Source organism: Ammospiza nelsoni, chromosome 1 (assembly GCF_027579445.1).
Source record: "Ammospiza nelsoni isolate bAmmNel1 chromosome 1, bAmmNel1.pri, whole genome shotgun sequence".
Taxonomy (NCBI): domain Eukaryota; kingdom Metazoa; phylum Chordata; class Aves; order Passeriformes; family Passerellidae; genus Ammospiza; species Ammospiza nelsoni.
Window position 1 is genome coordinate 64,360,885 of NC_080633.1, and position 18,260 is coordinate 64,379,144.

The following is an 18,260-nucleotide window of genomic DNA, read 5'->3' on the forward strand; positions in this document are numbered from 1 at the left end:
AACAGAACACAAATGTAAATAGAGCCACGGATCTACGGGAAAGGTTTCTGCCACCCAGCCTGGAGAAGAAAATTCATTAGTTTGCACTGACAGTAAGCTCTTGTTCAACACACAGCACAAAAGCCAGCAGCAAACATAGCAACACCGAGACTTTTAAGATCACTCAGGAAGCAATCTCCAAAGTAAGGGGCGGGGGAATAGCTGGGTTTGCTACCTTATGCCATCTGAGAAAAGCCAGGTAGGTTTTCCATAAAAACTTTTTGCTCAGCTGTTGACTCAGAAATACATGAATGGCCATCTTTGTCTCTTCTGGCTTTCCAAAATGTCTCCTGGAGAAGCACAGGCTTGTTGTTACTAATTGAAGAAAAGCCAAGACAAAAGCATTTTTTTTCCAAGGATGTCCTAGACCTTCATGCTACATAAGCGCCTTAATAAAAACAAGTGAGGACAGGAAGTTAAACAGTCCCATGAGAAATGTACGTATTTCCAATTTCAAGGAACGAAAACCTCACTTTAGACTTACTCTTAAGAAGGAATCTACATTTTCCCATAAGACACCTGATGGAAAGGCTTCAGAAGACTAACCTGATCACAAGTAACATTGTCCTAAAAGCTTTGATACAGGATGAGGCCAAGCACAGACCATTTTATACCCCAATTTTTATTAAACAAGATTAGGAAAAGAGTCCTGAAATAATTAGCAATAAACATGAAGAAGTTAAGGGAAACTAGAGAAATTATGACATAACTTTATTTCCTCCATTCAGCATCTTAAACATATTTGTATTGTATCTCTAAGGTAAAGGGAGAACACCACGGCCACTTATTTACATAAGCGAGGAAGGATGGTCTTGTTATGAACAAATTCACAAGTCAATACAATTAGAGTTGTTAGTGTTAATCTGAAACTGTAACAAGTTAATTGAGTTATTTAAATTGTTGTTAAATGTTAAACCTTTAAGTTACCCCCCCCCATTAATCCCCTTACCCTACAGTAACTTTGTTGCATCTGTGGGGTACTGCCTCCTCCGCTTCCCAACGTGGCGTGGGGTAACATCCCCGGGAAAATATGCAAACTAAGAGACAGTCAAGAAAATCCAACGAAAGACCTGAAAAACAACGAGCTGGTCGAAGATTTAAGGAACTAAGCAATGGGTCCTACTAGCGAAAAGCTCTCCTACTGCACCAGCAAGGCTTTAGATGTCACTGTGAGCTGACTAGAACTGGGTCAGAACGAGGACCCTGGATGAGGAGCCAAAAACTGTTTTCCTAGGCACGCCTGAGAGGATGGAAACCCTAGTTCTGCTGTGAAGCAAAACTGTGTGCCTCCTCCTCTGGACCCCACCCAAAGCTGACCACTCAATAAAGGCATCCAAAATGGAGCGGGTCTCCTTGCCCCATTCATTTCAGTCTCACGGTGAAGACTCAAGACTAGGTACTAGTCACAAGTTCTGTGTCCTGCTCTCCTGACTTTGAACACCGCCACTCAAGAGTCTTGCACGAAAATTGTCATTCCTGTGGGGCAGATATAATACTCTCCAGAAGGGAACTGAACATGAAAACTGCATATGGAAAACAGCGTAAAGCCCCTAAAGCATCACCCAGGAGTAGTCATTAGCGTAAGAGTACAGCAGCTCATAGTTCGTGGTGAAAAAGCAGAAAAGCACAAACACCAACTGGGTACGGTGATACCTCACACCAAGTGAGATCATTAATGACACTCTTTCCTCCCTGTCCCTAGAGGAGATATAATTACAGAATCATAGAATATTAGGGGTTGGAAGAAACCTTAAAGATCACCGAGTTATAGCTCCCGCTGTCCTGGGAAAGGACAATTCCCTCTAGATCAGGTTGCTCAAAAGCCTTCTCCAACCTGGCTTTGAACAATATGGAGTCTCCACAGAATATTTTCCTTTCCAGGCTGAACAGCCCCAAACATTCCCAGCCTGTCTCCGTAGGGAAGGTGCTTTAGTCCCCTCATCAACTTCGTGACTCTCCTCTCTGCTTGCTCCAACACCTTAACCCACCATTAAGGAACTGCTGGGCTTTTGCTTAAGAAAGACATTCCACTTCCATAACAAAAAGCTTTTTTTTTTTTTTTTTGTTTGTTTTAATGAAAGAAAAAATACACTTGAAATTAATCGAGAATTGGAACTTCGGGATTTCGCACCAGGAGTTTCCAGGAGCCGCGGGCTAGGGCAGCAGGCGCCGACCAGCCCTGGGCGAGGACGAGCCGCTCTCCTGGGGAGCCGCCGGGCTCTAGGCGGCGTTTAAAAGCACATACACATCCATCCATCCATCCGCACAGGAAGGTTATTCCCGGGCGCTCCGGGCCACCGGCCCGGCTCCCGCGGGGCAGCCCCGGCGCGGCGGCGCAGGAGTCGCGACCTCGGCGCACCTTGGAGACACCGAGCGGGCCCCGCACGGCGCACCCCAGCCCGCAGCGCGTCCCGAGCTGACACCGCCCGCCCGCCCACCCAGCAGGCAGTCCGTCTGTCTGTCTGTCAGTCTGTCTGTCCGGCAGACCCAGACCGCCGCCTCCTCGGCGGGCGCAGCACGCAGACACGAAGTTTTCGGGCCGCCACTTCCCAGCCCGACCCAGACACATTAATCCCCATGCTCTGCCTGCAGCCTCCCGCGGCGCCTGCCTGCCTCCCCACTCCCAGTCAGCGATTCCCAATAAACTTCCCCCTCGCCCTTCTCCTCCTCCTCCTCCCTCTCCGGTTGTGCCTCTCCCCCGCTCTCTGCCCCCCCAGCCTCTACCACCGAGCGCCGCGGAGGGGGGGAAGTTGGGGGAGACAAGCGGGGGGGGGAAACCAACGTGGGGGGGGGTGGTGTTGGGGAAGGACGAGCGTGGCGAAGGGGGTTCCGTGCCCAGTAGCCAATCGGCCGCCGGCCGCGCGGCGCACGCCGGGAGGTGTAGTTCTCCGCCGTTCGCCATTTTGTGGCGAGGGAACTACAACTTTCCTCACGAGCAAGGACAATTCTTGGGGCCTGCGCGGCCAAACGTGACTTTCAGGTGCTGCCCGCGCGGCGGGCCCCCCGTGCGTGCCGAAGCCGGGGGAGGCGCGGCGGGCGCAAGGACGGAGCGAAAGGACAGCCCTTGGCAGGCGGGAGGAGTGAGGAGGCTGCAGCGGGGCGGGGAGGGGGGCAGGGCACGGCGACAGAGCGTGCTGCGCTCTTGAGGGACCGTCTTCAAACTCCGGGCTCGGGTTTCGGCGTAGGGCTCCCGGCGACCTTGGCTGCCAGCTGGCCACGCTTAAATGCCGAAAGAAGGGAGGTGGGAAGAGGGGTGGGGGTTGGGAGAGGGAAGCGCATGACGCTTGACCCGCATGGAGTGTTCAGCGAGGCCTGTTGCATGCGCTGAGCGCGGCGAGGGGCCGGGCGCTGCGGCTGCCGCCCCGGTTGGGAATTAAGGGCGAGCCCTAGGCGGTGTATGCATGTATGTGTGTGTGCCGTGTGTCCGTGTGTGTATATATATACACACGCATACATACATACATACATTATATATATATATATACACACACAGACACATACGCGCGCGCGCACACGCACGCACGCAGACATATATATTAACAACAGAGGAGGGGAGGGAAAAAAAAAAAAAAAAGAGCCAGGTCCATTTAAAGTTGCTGGCGGAGAGCTGTTCTCATTGGTTAGGGGGGGAGCTGGAGGAGCGGAGACACACACGGTGCGTGCAGCCCTCGCTGCCGCCGCCGCCGCCGCTGCTGCCGCCGGAGCCGCCGCCGTCGCTGCTGGAGTTGTCCCTGCCGCTTTCCCTGCTGCAGCGGCACAAACGTGACTTCCAACGTCCCGATTATTTATCTTCTCCTCCCGGCCCCTTTCCTCCTCCAAGATGTAACTACAGCTCTGACACTAAGGACCTGCAGATCGCTTAGGCGGCTTGAAAAAGAGAAAAGGGGATATCAAGGGCGTCGTTTTTTTGTGTTTAGGGGGAAATTTTCCATTATAATGCCTCACTAAAGTGATTTTTTTTTTTTGTTTCCTTCGTATTCGTCTTTTTTTTTCTTCCGTCCCCCATTTCTCGGATTTATTGCTAGGAGAATCACATTGTGAGGAAAGAAAGTCGGATTACAAGATACCACTACAAACAACCCCCTCCCCCCTGGATTTTTCGGTATTTTTTTAATTTTTTTTTTTAATTGTCTCGGCTTTAATTCATGAAGCAATTGTCCCCTTTTGCAATCAGAATTTGGATACCAGAATGAGCAAAGAAAGACCCAAGAGGAATATAATTCAAAAGAAATACGTAAGTGGTCATAACATACATCGTTTGACTCTCAGTTTTAGGAAATGGCAGTGAATGTCAAGTTTATAGCTAATCTTGCAGCTCTAAGGCTTTGGGAACAAATGTGATGCTGAATTTGATTTTTCTGTGGTGTGGTGGGGGAGTTTCAGAGGCCCCTTTTAACAGGGAAGCCTGCTATCCAGTTCGGTTATAAAACCAGATTTGTGTAGCGATTCCTCCAGTGAATAAATGTATTGACCTCAAATGACACAATCATAATCTAGTTTTAGATGAAACGCGAGGAGCTCGGGGGGCTGCCCCGATGTGTCACCGAACTGCATTTTCAAGCGGTTTTCTTAATTCTGTGCTTTTGCATGCTAAAATAGGTTTGTTGTTGTTTTTTGGGGTTGGTGTTTTATTTTTTGGGGGTTGTTTTTTTTTTTTTTTCTTTATTATGTACGTGTGTCTGTCCCCGTCTGGTGAAGCGGTGGCGGTGGTTGTTGGAAGCCCTTTAAGTTGAAGCCGAGTATCTGGTTATGGCGAGCTGATTTCTCGCAGTACCACATCCCCTTCTCCTGCGAGCGATCCTCGGCTGCTCTGCCTTGCGATAGACACCGGAGCAGCCGGGGATCGCCTTACGGGCAGCGCGTTCCTCGGGATTGACTGGAATAATGAGGAAAATGGCTCGGTGCTGTTTTAAAAATAATTCATTATGATGGCTCGAAAATTTGGGCTAATCCAGCACAGCCTGGGCTGTATTTCTGCCTCTCTTTATTCAGCCGCTTAACCAATCTCTCGTAATTGTCTAATCCTTTAAACATATAAATGTGGATGGGTAGTTGGATTTTTGTTCGTGCTCCAGTTACGTTTTGATTGGCACAGGACAGTTTTTCCTTACGTTTGGAAAAGCGGAGGGGATTATCCATATATGCAGTAGAGCGAAGAATGATTTTTATCTCCATGTTAAAGAAAAAAGAAAATTTTGGGGGGTGGATATGGGGGGAAATACATAGAAATCCTCGCTTTTGGGCGTGTTTGATGCGGGGCTTTAAAAGTTGTAGTTTATATCGCGTCTTGTCGCCTGCGCCGATTTCTTTCAGCGGAGGGGTGTCCCTTGGCAGGGAGGGTGACCTTCGGGACACTTTGCCTCGGTATTCTATAGATTTAGTAAAAACTGCAGTTGACTCCAGCTGACTGCCGCTATCGATTGCCCGCCCCACTGCATCGCTGCCCGGGGGAGGCGGTGGAACGATGTGTGTGTGCTTTTGGGGATGAAGGGGAGGGGGGGGCCTGCACGCTATGTCGAAGCTGCCCCCCTCCTCCTTTCCAGCTCCCCCCGCACCCCCCTAAATTTCTGAATTAAAATACATCCGCATTGCAGAGGAGAGGGGAGCCCGGGGCCGGCGAGTTTAAAGTATGGCATCGAAACGGGAACGGCGGGTGGAAAGTCTGGCGAAACACGCGAGGCGTCCACGTTTCCCAGGCAGGCAGACAAAAGCGGGGCGGAGGGGAAGGAAACCGCGGTGTTATTAATTAAAGGGGGAGGGGGGGGGCAAAAGGAAGAGGGGGAGAGATCGCCCCAAAGCCCGGCTCCCCCCGGGCTCCCCGGGGCGAACAATGCGGCGCCGCTCCCGCACCGCCGGGCAGGGGCCGAGAGCGCGGCTCCCGGGGGAGGAGAGACGACGGCGGACAATGTGCAGGGGTGCTCGCTCTCCCGCTCACAACTTCGCGGCGGCGCTTTTATTTAACCCTTCTCGCCCTTCTCCTCTTTTCCCCCCCAGCCCCTCCCCATTTTCGTTATTTTTTTTGCAGGGGGCGGCGGTGCCGGCGGGGCGCGCTGGCGGCGGCGGCAGCAGCAACAGGTTGCCGGGGCTGTGACGGAGCCCGCGGGCCGCCGGCCACGCCGCCGCCCGGCCAGGTTCGCCCCGCTCCCGTGACGTCACAAAGGGACGGGCCTGCGCGCCGCGGAACCTTCGGCGCCCCCCCAGCACCGCGCCCCCCCGCCCCTCCGTGACGTCAGCGGCGGGGCGGGGCGGGGGCGGGAGGAGCCCCCGGGGCAGCGCTCGGCGGCGCCGCGGGGGAGGGAGGGAGGGAGGCAGGCACGGAGCGAGGGGGCGGCCCGGGCCAGGTGAGCAGGTGCGGGGCCTCCCTGCCGCCGCCTTCGGGCTGGGAGGAGAGCGCCCGTCACGTCGCCCTGTGGCGACACGCGTGGTGGCACGTCTCCTGCCCGTGACCTTCGGACGCTACGGCAGCCCGGCGGAGCGCGCCGCCGCCTCTTCCTCCTCCTCGCCGGTGCCAGCACAAGCTTCGCCTGCACCTGGAACAATGGTGCCGGTGTCGGGCCCTGCTGCCCACCCCGGTCCCTGGTGCCCCTAGGCCGCAGGTCGCCAGAGGAGCGAGGGCACAGCCGCCGCACGGGCACCAAGTGTGGCACTTCATGGCCCCGCTCCTCTCGTGTCACTGCCAGTTGTCACACAGTCGTGGAATCCCAGAACGGTTTGGGCTGGAAGGGGACCTTGGAGATCACCTAGTTCCACCCCCCCTGCCGTGGGCAGGGACACCCTCCGCTAGATCAGGTTGCTCAGAGCCCCATCCAGCCTCGGCTGAGACTGGCCTTGTGTCAGGAGCGGAGCCTGTTCAGGCTGCTGCTGCTGTTTTCTTTTCAGCATTTGCGAAATGAATTCTGAAAACAAGAAGGTAGTGAGAACAATGGAGGAAAGCCTCCGTGTTGTGGGCTGCCCTCGCAGGGCTCCGCTCCCTGCTCCTTAAGTGCTTGCAATTGAAAGTTCCCTTAAACTTAGAGAGCATTACCTTTTGTGATTGGCAAACCAGGAATGAGGAAATCCGTGTATGCATCTTGTTTTCCCGTGGTTTAAAATCGCTATCACTTAATTTTTAAGCGATCCATGGCTGACTCATATAACTCTTTCTTCTCACTTTACCCTCCTCCTTCTCAAACATCTTTACATATCAAATATTGCCTTTTGGCTCCAGCCTCACAAAGCTGACAGCTTTGTAAAGCATCCACTGAGAAGCCAGACTGTGTTCAGTATGCGTTTGGAATTAATAGTTCTTGATTCAAAAGCTTTGATGTCTTGAACATAATTTCACAGGTGCATTTTTCTGTCCGTTTTTGTGATGCTTGAATAGCAAATCTTCTGTTCTTGCTAGCCTAGGTCTCAGAGTATCAGACCTGGATTACCGCCTTAAAATACCTGCACAGTTCTGTCACGGTAGCAGATGGTGAAGTATAATTAAGGAGTAATGTCACTACTGTCACCTCGTGTGATTTGTTTCCTTGTCCTTGCAGAAGTAAAAGTGCTGTAGTCTGCCATGAGGTGACACGCTTTGCCTACGGATGGCCTGGTAAGCCCCTCAGACAGAGGGCCAGCGAGGCCTGGCCAGGATTAGCGTGCTGCAGACATCTGAGAGCTTTGGTGCCTGCTGCAGCCTTTGAAACAAAACTCTTTATTTGGGTGTGCTTGATGTGGGTTCAGGGGGTTTTGGGGGGGATGGTAACTCTGCAGCACCACCCCCTTCTTCTGCATCGGGGCATTTGTGCAGGAGCCTGACCCTGGGCACTCCAGGGCTTCAGCTGGAGCTGCCTGTCCTGCTTTTCCTGTGAGCCGTTGCCATTTCTCTTCCTCATCCCAACAATTGATGACAGGCTCGAAGTTTGACCACTTCCTACAAGAAATAATGTAAAGAGGGTGTTAGCAGCAGAGATAGTATTCAGTGTAAGCTGCATCTTCATTCACATCACCTTTGGGGGCTTTTTTCTGCTGGGTCTCTTTCACACTTGCTGTAACAATTCCAGCAGCATAGCTGCTCAAGTCTTTCTTTTCCTGTGTGAAAAACTTGAAGATGCTAGCTGCACTCGAGAGCTACTTTTGGGTTCCTCTTAACCTCCTTCTGGTCTCTTGAGACTACATCATTATGTTGTAAGTGGCTATAGGATAGTACATAAGTAGAAACTAATAATTAAATTACTTTTTTCTTTAAATGAATATTTTGCTATCAACAGATGATTTGCCCTGAGATACTAATGGACTCCTGCTCACTCTGATGGTCTGCAAGCCAGGAGCAGTAAGATGCTGCCCAGAGTGAATTAGAGTGAATCAAGGCCCCTGTGAAGAGTTTCTAATGTTCATTAAGCACTTTCACCTTCCCTTGTGAGGCCTACGAAGCCAGAATTAAAAACATATTACCCCCTCCTTTTCTGTAGTAATAGCTAATGTTATGCATATGCTAAAATGTGGTATAAACGTCAGCTGATTCTGTAAGGTAGTAGCATTCCCTCCATTTTATTGTTTGATGAAAAAGAAAGAAGTCTAAATTACTTGCCTGAAGCTACATGCTGTAACAGCGGCAGAGTTGGAACTAATCTGTATTTCTGCTGCCTTCTCCAATATTCTATCCTGTAGCTTACAGGCTGTTGCTACAAGGCATGGCATCTGCATTATAAGAGACTACTTTATGTAGTTCCAACTTTCTTCAAAAATTTTCCCCATCCTAGTTATGGTCTGGACTGTTAGATTAATGTTATATTCTTAACATAATAAAAAAGCATTTCAGTATGGATGCTTCTATTTTTTTTAATAGATGATCATACCCTGCAGCTGATAGAGACCAGTTGATACTGTGATGACTCAGCTGTGGGAGTATTACATAAAGTAGGTCAACTTTTAAATCTTATAGTCTAAAGCTCAAGAGAATCCACGTTAAAATTTATGTTTTGTTTATACACTTTACTGTTATTTCCTGGCTTGAACGTAAGTGAAAGCTCTTGAGGAGGTTGAACATGTTTTTGGGGGTTGATTTGGGGTTTGCTTTTGCCCAATTTTTTTGTATAGTGACTGAATTCAATCAGCTTGACGGAGGGGAAAGACCAGCTGCTTTCATTTCTAAAGTTTCCAGTTTGCAGCAGTCAAGTGAAAGGAAGGCTTTAAAGGCAATTTTAAAGTAGGGAAAGGAAAAGCAGAGACACGTTTATTATTTTTTATTACAAGCACCCAGCTTTTGTGTGATCTAGCAGATGTGGAATTTGCAGAGGAATACTCAATTCTTCAAAATCCAAATTTGCATTTTAAACACTCTGGTTTCTCCCCCTTAGTCCTTTGCATGGCTTGCTTCCCAACTATAAATATAAACCAAGTGTAAATGATGCATTGTTTGCCTTAGTGGGCAGACAGTCTGAAAACAATAGTGCTGATGGATTTGACTGCCTCTGTGTAAGATTAACGGGACATTAAAATTCAAGTCTGTTAATGCAAATTTCAGTGTTGCCAAACCTGAACTTCCCTTAAGTGTTTCCTGGTGCTGATGGCCCTAAATGTTCCTACCCCACAGGCCAAAACTTTAGCTTGACAGGTTTTAACCTGTTGTTAGGACCTTAGAGAAAAGGGTAAAATGTACCTGGAGTTTAATGTCCAAATGAATGATGGGACATGGTACACATAGACTTTTTGTACTTAACCACCATTTTTTATTTAAAGCATTTTTAAGTGGTAGGAACCCACCAGGAAACTTAAAATCTGCAAACCGCTTGTCAAATTCAGGTGTAGTATGTGAGGATTACTTGGCACTGAAATTCAGATACAGGAAAGAATATGATTGCCAAAATCTATTTGGTGTTCTCTTAGATCTTTGATGAGTTGGTTGTTTTGCTGGCTTATTATTTCTGGGAATATTGGATGCAATCCTTCTTGGTTTGTAACAGGCAGGTTTTATTTGGGAGCTCTTGGTTTTCATTCGGAGGGGTGAGTTTATTTCAGTCAGTCGCAGAAACGTTTCCTCAATGAAGCAGTAGGTAGAAGGTTTAAAACCATTTGCTGTTTCACTTGCTCGGGTTTCACACTTTCCCTTGTGTAATGACATCCTGTTCTGAAGTTGTTCCTTCAGTAATCTGACAGAGGCCTGGTATTTCCAGTGTGGGCTGTGGGAAAGGAATAAACCCTTTAATTATAGCAGTGAGGTCTTGTTTGAAAATATGCTAGCTCTCCTCCCCTCTGCGTGTCCTGTCTTTTTGTCTGACTCTTTCCTACGCAGAAAAGGGATCTGAAGCTGCAGAATGCTGCTGTTGAAGTTGCTCTGCAAGGGTGGCCATGGTAAGTGGCAAAGCTCAGCAGTGCCTGTGACCACAGCCATGCCAAACACCCTGTCTGCAGGCGTGGGATCACGGCTGCTTGGTCTGTGAGCAGACGGATGCTGGGAGTGCTCCCCATCTGCTCCCGTGCCAAGTTTATTGGCTTAATTTATGCTCCTGCAGGAAGCCATTCCCAGTGACCAGCCTGGCTGAGCACAGAAGCAGGGAAAGAGGCACAGGTGGAAATCATCATTTCACTGGTACACATAGGGAAGATGTGAAGCTGCTTCAGCATTCTGCAGGAAATGTCTCATCCTGGACTGATGCGTCACAAATGATATCCCTATTTTTATCTGAGGGACAAAAACCTCCTTTTATTGGGCTTTAATGGGATTGTGTGATTAAAAATCCACTGAAAACAATATGAGAAAGCTAAATGGCAGTCTCTGTATGCTTTCTGCATCTAGGTCAGGCCTTTGGAGCTGGAGTAGTTTCTGGTCAGGTTCAGTTTAGTGCCTGTAGAACTGCTACAGGTGGAATTGGACATTTTGACACTGCTAAAATCAGTTCAGCAGAAATGTGATGATGCCCCCAGAAGAGTTCATAATTGCATCACTTGAGGGGCATGATTTAATCCTTTCTAAACATCTCTCCTCTGTAATCTGCTTCGTCTTTTCTGCATGGCTTCTTGCCATCTTTTCTGCCAGGTTCTTGCCTTGATTTGCTCTGCAAAAAAGGCAGCCTTGGATCTGTGACTGAGAAGAAATGCAAATAATAGGAAGTTGAGAAACTGTGGCCTGCTGCTGTAGTCCAGGAGGGTTTGTGGTATTTGAATCCCTGGTGCTCTGCTTTCAGTTCTTGCAGCTTGCCTTTCTGGTCTGACATCTTTTGGATGACGTGATAGTTGCAGGAGATTAGCGTATTTTGGCACACGCATGCTATGATGACTGGCTAACGATATTTACAGCGTTCAAAAATAAACCATGGGAGCTCATTCTGACATAATCTACTAATCTTAGTTTTGCACTTTGATACTGTGTTGTCTGAGCCAAGTTAGGATAACTATATATTGCAAGCAATTCATTTTTAGCTTTGCTTGCAGATGAGTGTTGAGGCAGTGCATGCTTTTCAATTAAAAATGATGGGAGTGAATTTGGAGAAATTATCAGCTCTTTCAACTATATGCTTATTTTGTGCCTATTTTTGAAACAGTCTTATGTGAGTGGGTAGAGATACATGCTCCATGATATTTCTGGATATGCTATGTACTGGCATTTTGATGAGGTTATTTTTTTCCTTCACTGCCCACAAGAATGGGATGGTCTTCTGTGCACTTTCCCACATTTGTATGTTATGGGAAGAACTTTAATTTCTCTTTGAGGACTGTACTTCATTATTTTTCTGGATAACAAAAAAAAAATCTATTACTGCCTTGGGTAAACTTTAGTTTTGTGCTAGGCATCTTGCTAGTTATGTTGCACTTGGGGGAGTCCAGGCAAGAGAGTAAGCTTTTGAGGCTCCCAGGTGGCAGAAATTCACTTTGCCCTGGACCTTGACAACTGCATTTAAACAGCTAAATAATAATTTTCTAGCCACATTTTTGAATGGCCTGCATGTTTAAGAATTGCAGTGAGGAACTTGGTGATGTAAAGCCTGTGAATCAAGTCAATGGCAATGTACAAATATTTTTTCAGGTTGCTACTATTGAAATGGACAGAAACCATAATTCTTGGACAGGAGTCTGTTCAGTCTCTCAGTCTTTAAGATGCTTATCATATTTTTATTAGCTGTTATATTTAGCATATAGTTTCCTGTTTTGGTCTTAAACTGGGAGTCTTTATGTTCATAAAGTTTATTGCAATTAGATTTTTAAGATGCTGCAGGCCACCACCTTATGTTTATAGCTTTTTTTTCTTTTTGTAAGGTACCCATTAGACAGACTGAGGGTGACTTAGAGAAGGGATATGTTTCCTTCTTTCTCACCTTTTTTATTTTATGGGTACTACTTTCAGCCGCTTTGTCCTGCAGTTCTTTTTGGTACATGAAAGTTGTAAGCCAGATTTCTCAGCTGCAGCATGCATGTTAAAGCCCCCAAAACACAAATTTGCAACCCTGCACGTGTCAGATGAATTAGCTTCTTAACTCGAGCTGAAAAAACCCCAAAAATCCAACCTACTTTTGTTTTGATTTGAGCCCTAGAAAACTTGATTCAGACTTTTGAGTTCATAAAACTCAAAGTCAGTTAAAAAGAAGGCTTTTTGTTACTGTTTTTTAAGGTGACTGGTAACTAAACTGGTGTTGTACAAGGTTCCTTTTTTGGTGGTGTTTCAGGTGACCAGCCTTCATTTGAATCATTTCACATATGGATGACCTAGATGGAATGGACACCTGAGATGGGGTTTTCTCATTGATAATCACTTTTTTACCCCCTCCTAAAGTGTTGTGATAATGATAATTCTCATGGCCTGTTGCCACCTTGCAGGCTCGTAAAAGCTTTTCAAACTTAAGATTAAGGCTCCAGCAGCAGAAAGACTGCCTTCTTACAGTCTTGTTTGGGTATAGTAGAGCTTTTAATAAATTATTAGAAGAAGTGCTACTCCAGCTAACTTCTGCTTTATATCTGCAACTGAAAGGGACATTCTCTGGTCTCAGAAAGCCAGTGTTAATTCTTTTGTTGTAGTTATTCAGCTTATAATGGAGACATAGTAATATAGTTTTGCAAGACAGGCAACTTAATGTAACTTAAAAGCTGGGTTTAGGGCATGTTATACTAACTATAACTTTTGAATTATTTATAATTTGGAAGAAATAATGATTATCCTAATGCCAAATAATTTTGAAGCAGCTTTTTTTTTTTCAATCTGTAATGCTGTGAACCAGTAAAAACAACAAAATAAGAAGTAGCTGTCAAGAGAAGCTGTCCTGTCATGTTCTACTCTCTTTTTCCTAATCTGTGTTTGAATGCCCTGTGTATGGCTTAAGCTTTTTGCCTTCAGTAACAGCGTTATGAATGTGGAGACCAGTGAGGTGCCTAGTGCTGTGATTCTGTGATTGCTCTAAGCCTGCACTGCACTGGAGGAAGTGGTTCAGCCTTCCCTCTGGCTGCTTCTTCCCCTTCTCTTCTGCAGGCTGATATGTGCCAGGGGATCACTCCCACCTCAGACTGGGGACTTTGCAGGTAAAAACTGAACTGACAAAATGTGGCTCATTTTTAATGTGGAGTCATTTAATATTGCAGTTTGTGATGTAGCTAGAAAGAAAAATTCTTGGTCTTGGGAAAGTGTTACAGGGACACCCAGTGAAGTGGCAAGGGAGGGGTAGGATTGCGTCTGTTAGCAATAGAGTGAGTTTAAATGGGCTGTGAAATTATGACTAAATAGGAGTCAAGATACATGTTTTATTTCATAGCAAGCAAAATTAGCTGTCCTTGTCTGTTTTACGGGTTGTTCAGATTTAGATTTTGCTGTACTGCCTTACTGCTGGAAGCGTGGTGAATATTAAACAGCGTTGAAATTAAGTTAGACCTCACAGGTGAAAATGGAGCTAAAGGTGTTTGTGCCCGTGGTGATGGCAGTGCCATAATCATTTCCAAAGTGCTAAAATCAGTTCAAATAGAATTAAAAATGTTCTACTGTTACATGTTACGCTTGCTTAGGTAGGATTTGAACAATTTTGTCCTTCAACAAGAGAAATAAAAAGAGGAAGAAAAGAAAATTAAGATACTGTGCTGCTGGAGGCTAAGTTCCACTGCTGAATGTGGTAGAAGAACTGCTGCTCTTTTCTAGTTCAGCAGCCACACACACCCATCCCATATGCAAGAGCTTCACTGTGGAATTGAAGCCAGTGTACTGTTCTATTTTCTACATCCTAGGATAAGAACCTGCTTACATAAGGGAATTCATCCAGAAATTTCCCACGGCTTTATTTGTTTTATTTTGTACCACTCAATAATAAGTTCAGATAGCTTCTCGTGTTAAAACTATTCATGTCTATTGAATGTGCACATGAACTGAAGTGCTGATGTATTTTTGCCCCAGGTTCCCAAGTAGTGTGAGAAGGCCAAATCATGTCAAATCAAAAAGCTACAAAAACCAAGGCTTCCTTTAATTATAGGAGCAGCAGGATGTGGCATCACATGCTTTTTTCTCACCACTGAAGCCAGCAGTGGTGACCCTGTGAATCATTCCTTCATGGTACGGTGTTTTGGCCATATCAATACAGCCAAAGAGCTGCATGTGAAATAGGGTCACTGAAATTATGAGACTTAAAGAGTAGTTATGCCTAGGCTCTTTTTTCTTCCACCTTCTCATCTTTAAATGGTCTGGTTTCAGTGCAAGCCTGCAGGACTTTTTAGTGGCACAGTCAAGGGAGCAGCAAGGCACAAGGACCTCTTTGGCTTTGCTGTGGATTACAAAGACGTGGAATTGGCACCCTCAGTTTGGATCCAGCAAGGCACTGAAGCACGTGCCAGTCTCAAATATATGAATACTCTTACTGACGTCAATTGAAGTACTTGGAGCTTATGAGTTAAGCACATGCCCAAGTGCTTTTCAGGGCTTGAGATTTTGCTGTTCCTGTGTAAGAGTGTGTGCAAGTATTTGCAGGCAGGAATGTTAGCTTTCTACAAGGGTGATAGCCATTTACTGGTTTTAATAGCTTTACTAAATGTAATACTGCCTGTTTTGGGTTTTTTTCCTGAAATGTTTCAGGTTTGTTTTTTTTTTTTTTCTTTTTCAGCCTCTTAATGTTTTATTTAAAGGTAATAACTGTTATTTTTCTTTACTTACATTTCATTATAGTGTGCTTATGTGCATAGTGCTGGCATTTTTACATTTCACTCTCCCCTGTGTTCTTGTCTTCCACTGCTGTGCTTTTCTCTCTCATTTCTGTGTATTTCTGACTAAGGTCCTCTATCCACTTTGTCCTTGTCTAGGAAAATCAGCTCTTACAAAGCTCCTGCCATCTCTTTGCAAGAAAGCCAAATGGACTATTGGTGCAGTATTATTTTCTTTTCCTGGAGGCCGGACAGGGAGATGAGACAAGGTTCATGCAGCTCATTTGGGAGGCCAGCTCCATAGGAAATACTTTGGAAGGGGAGGGATTGTACAGTTAAAGCCTGTGTGCAGAATTTGAGTGTTGTTTATAGAAAATACTGGCTGTGTGTTTGTTTTGCAAGGCTCAGCAAACTGTTAGTGCACAAATACTGTGGAGGAAAATAGAATGTGGCCCTGCTCATTCCTTTTTACAGTCCTTTTATGAACTTTTGGGAAATCAAATCCTGCTGATGTGAGCATTCAGGGAAAGCTAATTTCGTATTTCGTGTACATTAAAGGCTTTTATTTATAAGGCGTTAATATTCATGCTCTTTCAGTCAAGAGCAGCATTTTGTGACACAACTGACCAATCATAACAGCCACTGCATGGCTTCCATTATTGAAAGGGGGTCTACAATCTTCATTTGAGTATGATCTTCCAAATTAACTAATGATGGTCAGATTTCTTGCAGCCTGGTGACAGACCAGGTATAATGATTTCTGGACCCTGTTGCTTTGGAGAGCAGGAATATGATTTTTACCAGAAATATGCTATGAAAAATAGAATCTCCTAAAGTCTTCTGGGTAATATAATTTCTTGATCTCATACTTAGTATTTAATTATCATACTACTTGAGCTGGCTCCAGTGAAAGCTGTTATCTATAGTGCAAAAGATGGAAATGTGTTTATCATGTAAGTAATTATGTGTGTACTTGTTGATTCCTTTTCCTTTCTTGGTGTAATTTTTACACCTTGCAGTTACTCTTGCAGTCAGGGATGCAGTGAGATTAATTCCCTGTAGGCATTTTGGAAATTACTGGGTCTCTAATTTGGATGGAGGAAAGTGAACTATTATTTCCTTTTCTTTATGCTAGCTTTGCTCAGATCGTGCCAGTGGTGAGCCTGTCATCTTTCCCCCTGCAGACTGCCCATCTCCTAAGGCCTTATAACCACTGCTGTCCTCATGCCTGATGACTCAGGCCATTCCTGCTAGGCTCTGCCTCCTGGTCCAGATGGGACCAGAAGCAGCGTTCCTGCACGCTGCCTGTCTGTGTCCTGCTTTCCTCTCTGCAGTAGCATCAATTTGACCACAGGGATTGCTTAGCAAAGTGGTCAGAGATGTGTATTGCTTTTTGGAACATTTTTTTCAGGATATGCCTTTGTCTCTTACTTTTTTTTCTCTCCTTTTCGTGTCCCTGTTCACCTTGCAGAACCACAAGTAGATGGTACTGACTGCCTGAAGGACTTGCTTGTTATCAGCAATCTCAGAATCTGTCTGCTTCACTTGAGGCCATTTCAGAGGTGCTTCAAATCTCTGTCAGCTTATTGCTTGCACTCCACAAGCATGACTGCAGCTTCATCTCAGGCTTTCTGGGGAGCAGGAGTATATTCAGCTCTGGAGAGCTAACCTGCCCTCCAGCACAGTTTGTGAAACCAAAGTTAGTTAGCATAATGTCAGAAAAATGGCCAGGATATTTATCCATGGTTGGAGTCCTGCTCATGTGGAGGATGGCTTGCCCTGAGTTTCTGGTCCTGAGCTCCTACCACTGTCCCTGTCTTTAGCCATCATGGTGGTATTTTTGCTGCTTTTACTTGTGTGTTCTCCCTCAGCATTGTATTGTGGTCATGTCTTCAGAAGGTCAACTACAGTTTGTCTCATGGACATGATAGCGTAGGAGGGAAATGCTTCTCCATCTTTTACAATGGAAGAATAAATACGAGCACACTATGCTGTTGCCTTTGGAATAGGGCTTTGAAGGTGTCTGTTCAGTCATGCTTTTGAAGGTGTTCTGAAATTACTCCCAACCATCCTTTATAGGTGTTTTATCACCATTCTTCTGTTCTCATGGAACAGTAAATTGCATCTTGGCTGAAACATTATCCTTTCTTCTTAAAAGACTTCATGGTGCTGTACTGCTTCTTCCTTAATTTCATGCTCTCCAAATGTCCAAGTACTTTTTCCCAGTAAGAGAAGACCAGTATTTTAATCAGGAACCCAAGTGCTATAGAGCTGGAGCAACACAATGTACACTTCGGCTTCAAAAGGTCACTCCTTTGTGGAAGAATGCCGTTAAGACAGTTGCAGCTGGTTTCCAAATTTCCAATCCATTACCTTTCTCAGGGGTTAGATCATAAAAGCAAGGATCTGCAGGTAATCTGGGGGATTCAGTAGTTTAATTTCAACATATGTGAATAATGTTAAGCCTGTGCATAAACTAGTCTAGTTAAGGAGAACAAAATAATAGGTGATCTCTTGAGGCAATCCTTTGAAACAAGAAGTAATATCTTATAAATTTTTAAGTACATAAGAAGGAAGATTGAATAGCTGTCATTATTTGAGACAAAGACTGTAAGAACAGTGCTAATACTGGCTGACTGATCTACCATTCAGCTTAGAAAGTAGGACAACATCTAGTAAGGGAAATCTCGGTTATAGTGGACTTCTTATCAGAGCTCCAAATCCTGTCATAGATAAGAGAATATAAAACTGTCAAAAACAGGGTTTTAAATCTGCATCTCCTAGGTTGCTTTAACTTGCATGGCTGCCTTTATTTTTTTTTTTCTTTCCCCTTTTTGTAAATTGGTTTGGTTGTTTGTTCATGCAGGAAGTCCCTAGAGAGAAAACAAGAGAATTTCTTCAGTGAGGCGGCCTTCAGGTTCTTGCAAGTGTCTGTTCTCAGAGAACAGACCTATCTCAAAACTTTGTCTTCATTTCATGTTTGGTTCATGCTACAGAATGAGAAAGTTCTCTGGAGCAAAGTGTAATGCTATATAGCCTCATTTCATACATTTTTCCAGTGCCTGGCATGTCTTAATGCCCATGGAAGTAAACTTGCACAGTTATCGTGTTGGCAGGGTTGGTAATCTCACAGCTCTTGTTGTAGAAGA

At 45.7% G+C, this 18,260-nt stretch overlaps 1 protein-coding gene and 1 long non-coding RNA gene across 5 annotated transcripts in view; both read left to right on the top strand.

Moving 5' to 3' along the window:
* The window catches only part of LOC132073135 (uncharacterized), a 1,090,256-nt gene that overhangs the window by 472,734 nt on the left and 599,262 nt on the right, over nt 1-18,260 (top strand). The gene's annotated exons all lie outside the window — the stretch shown is intronic.
* The window catches only part of JARID2 (jumonji and AT-rich interaction domain containing 2), a 212,135-nt gene continuing 197,023 nt past the window's right edge, over nt 3,149-18,260 (top strand). The window contains exons 1-2 of the mRNA XM_059471790.1: nt 3,149-3,280; nt 4,065-4,273. Coding sequence (XP_059327773.1) covers nt 4,229-4,273 — 45 coding nt within the window. The 5' untranslated portion in view covers nt 3,149-3,280; nt 4,065-4,228. The remainder of the gene's footprint in view (nt 3,281-4,064; nt 4,274-18,260) is intronic.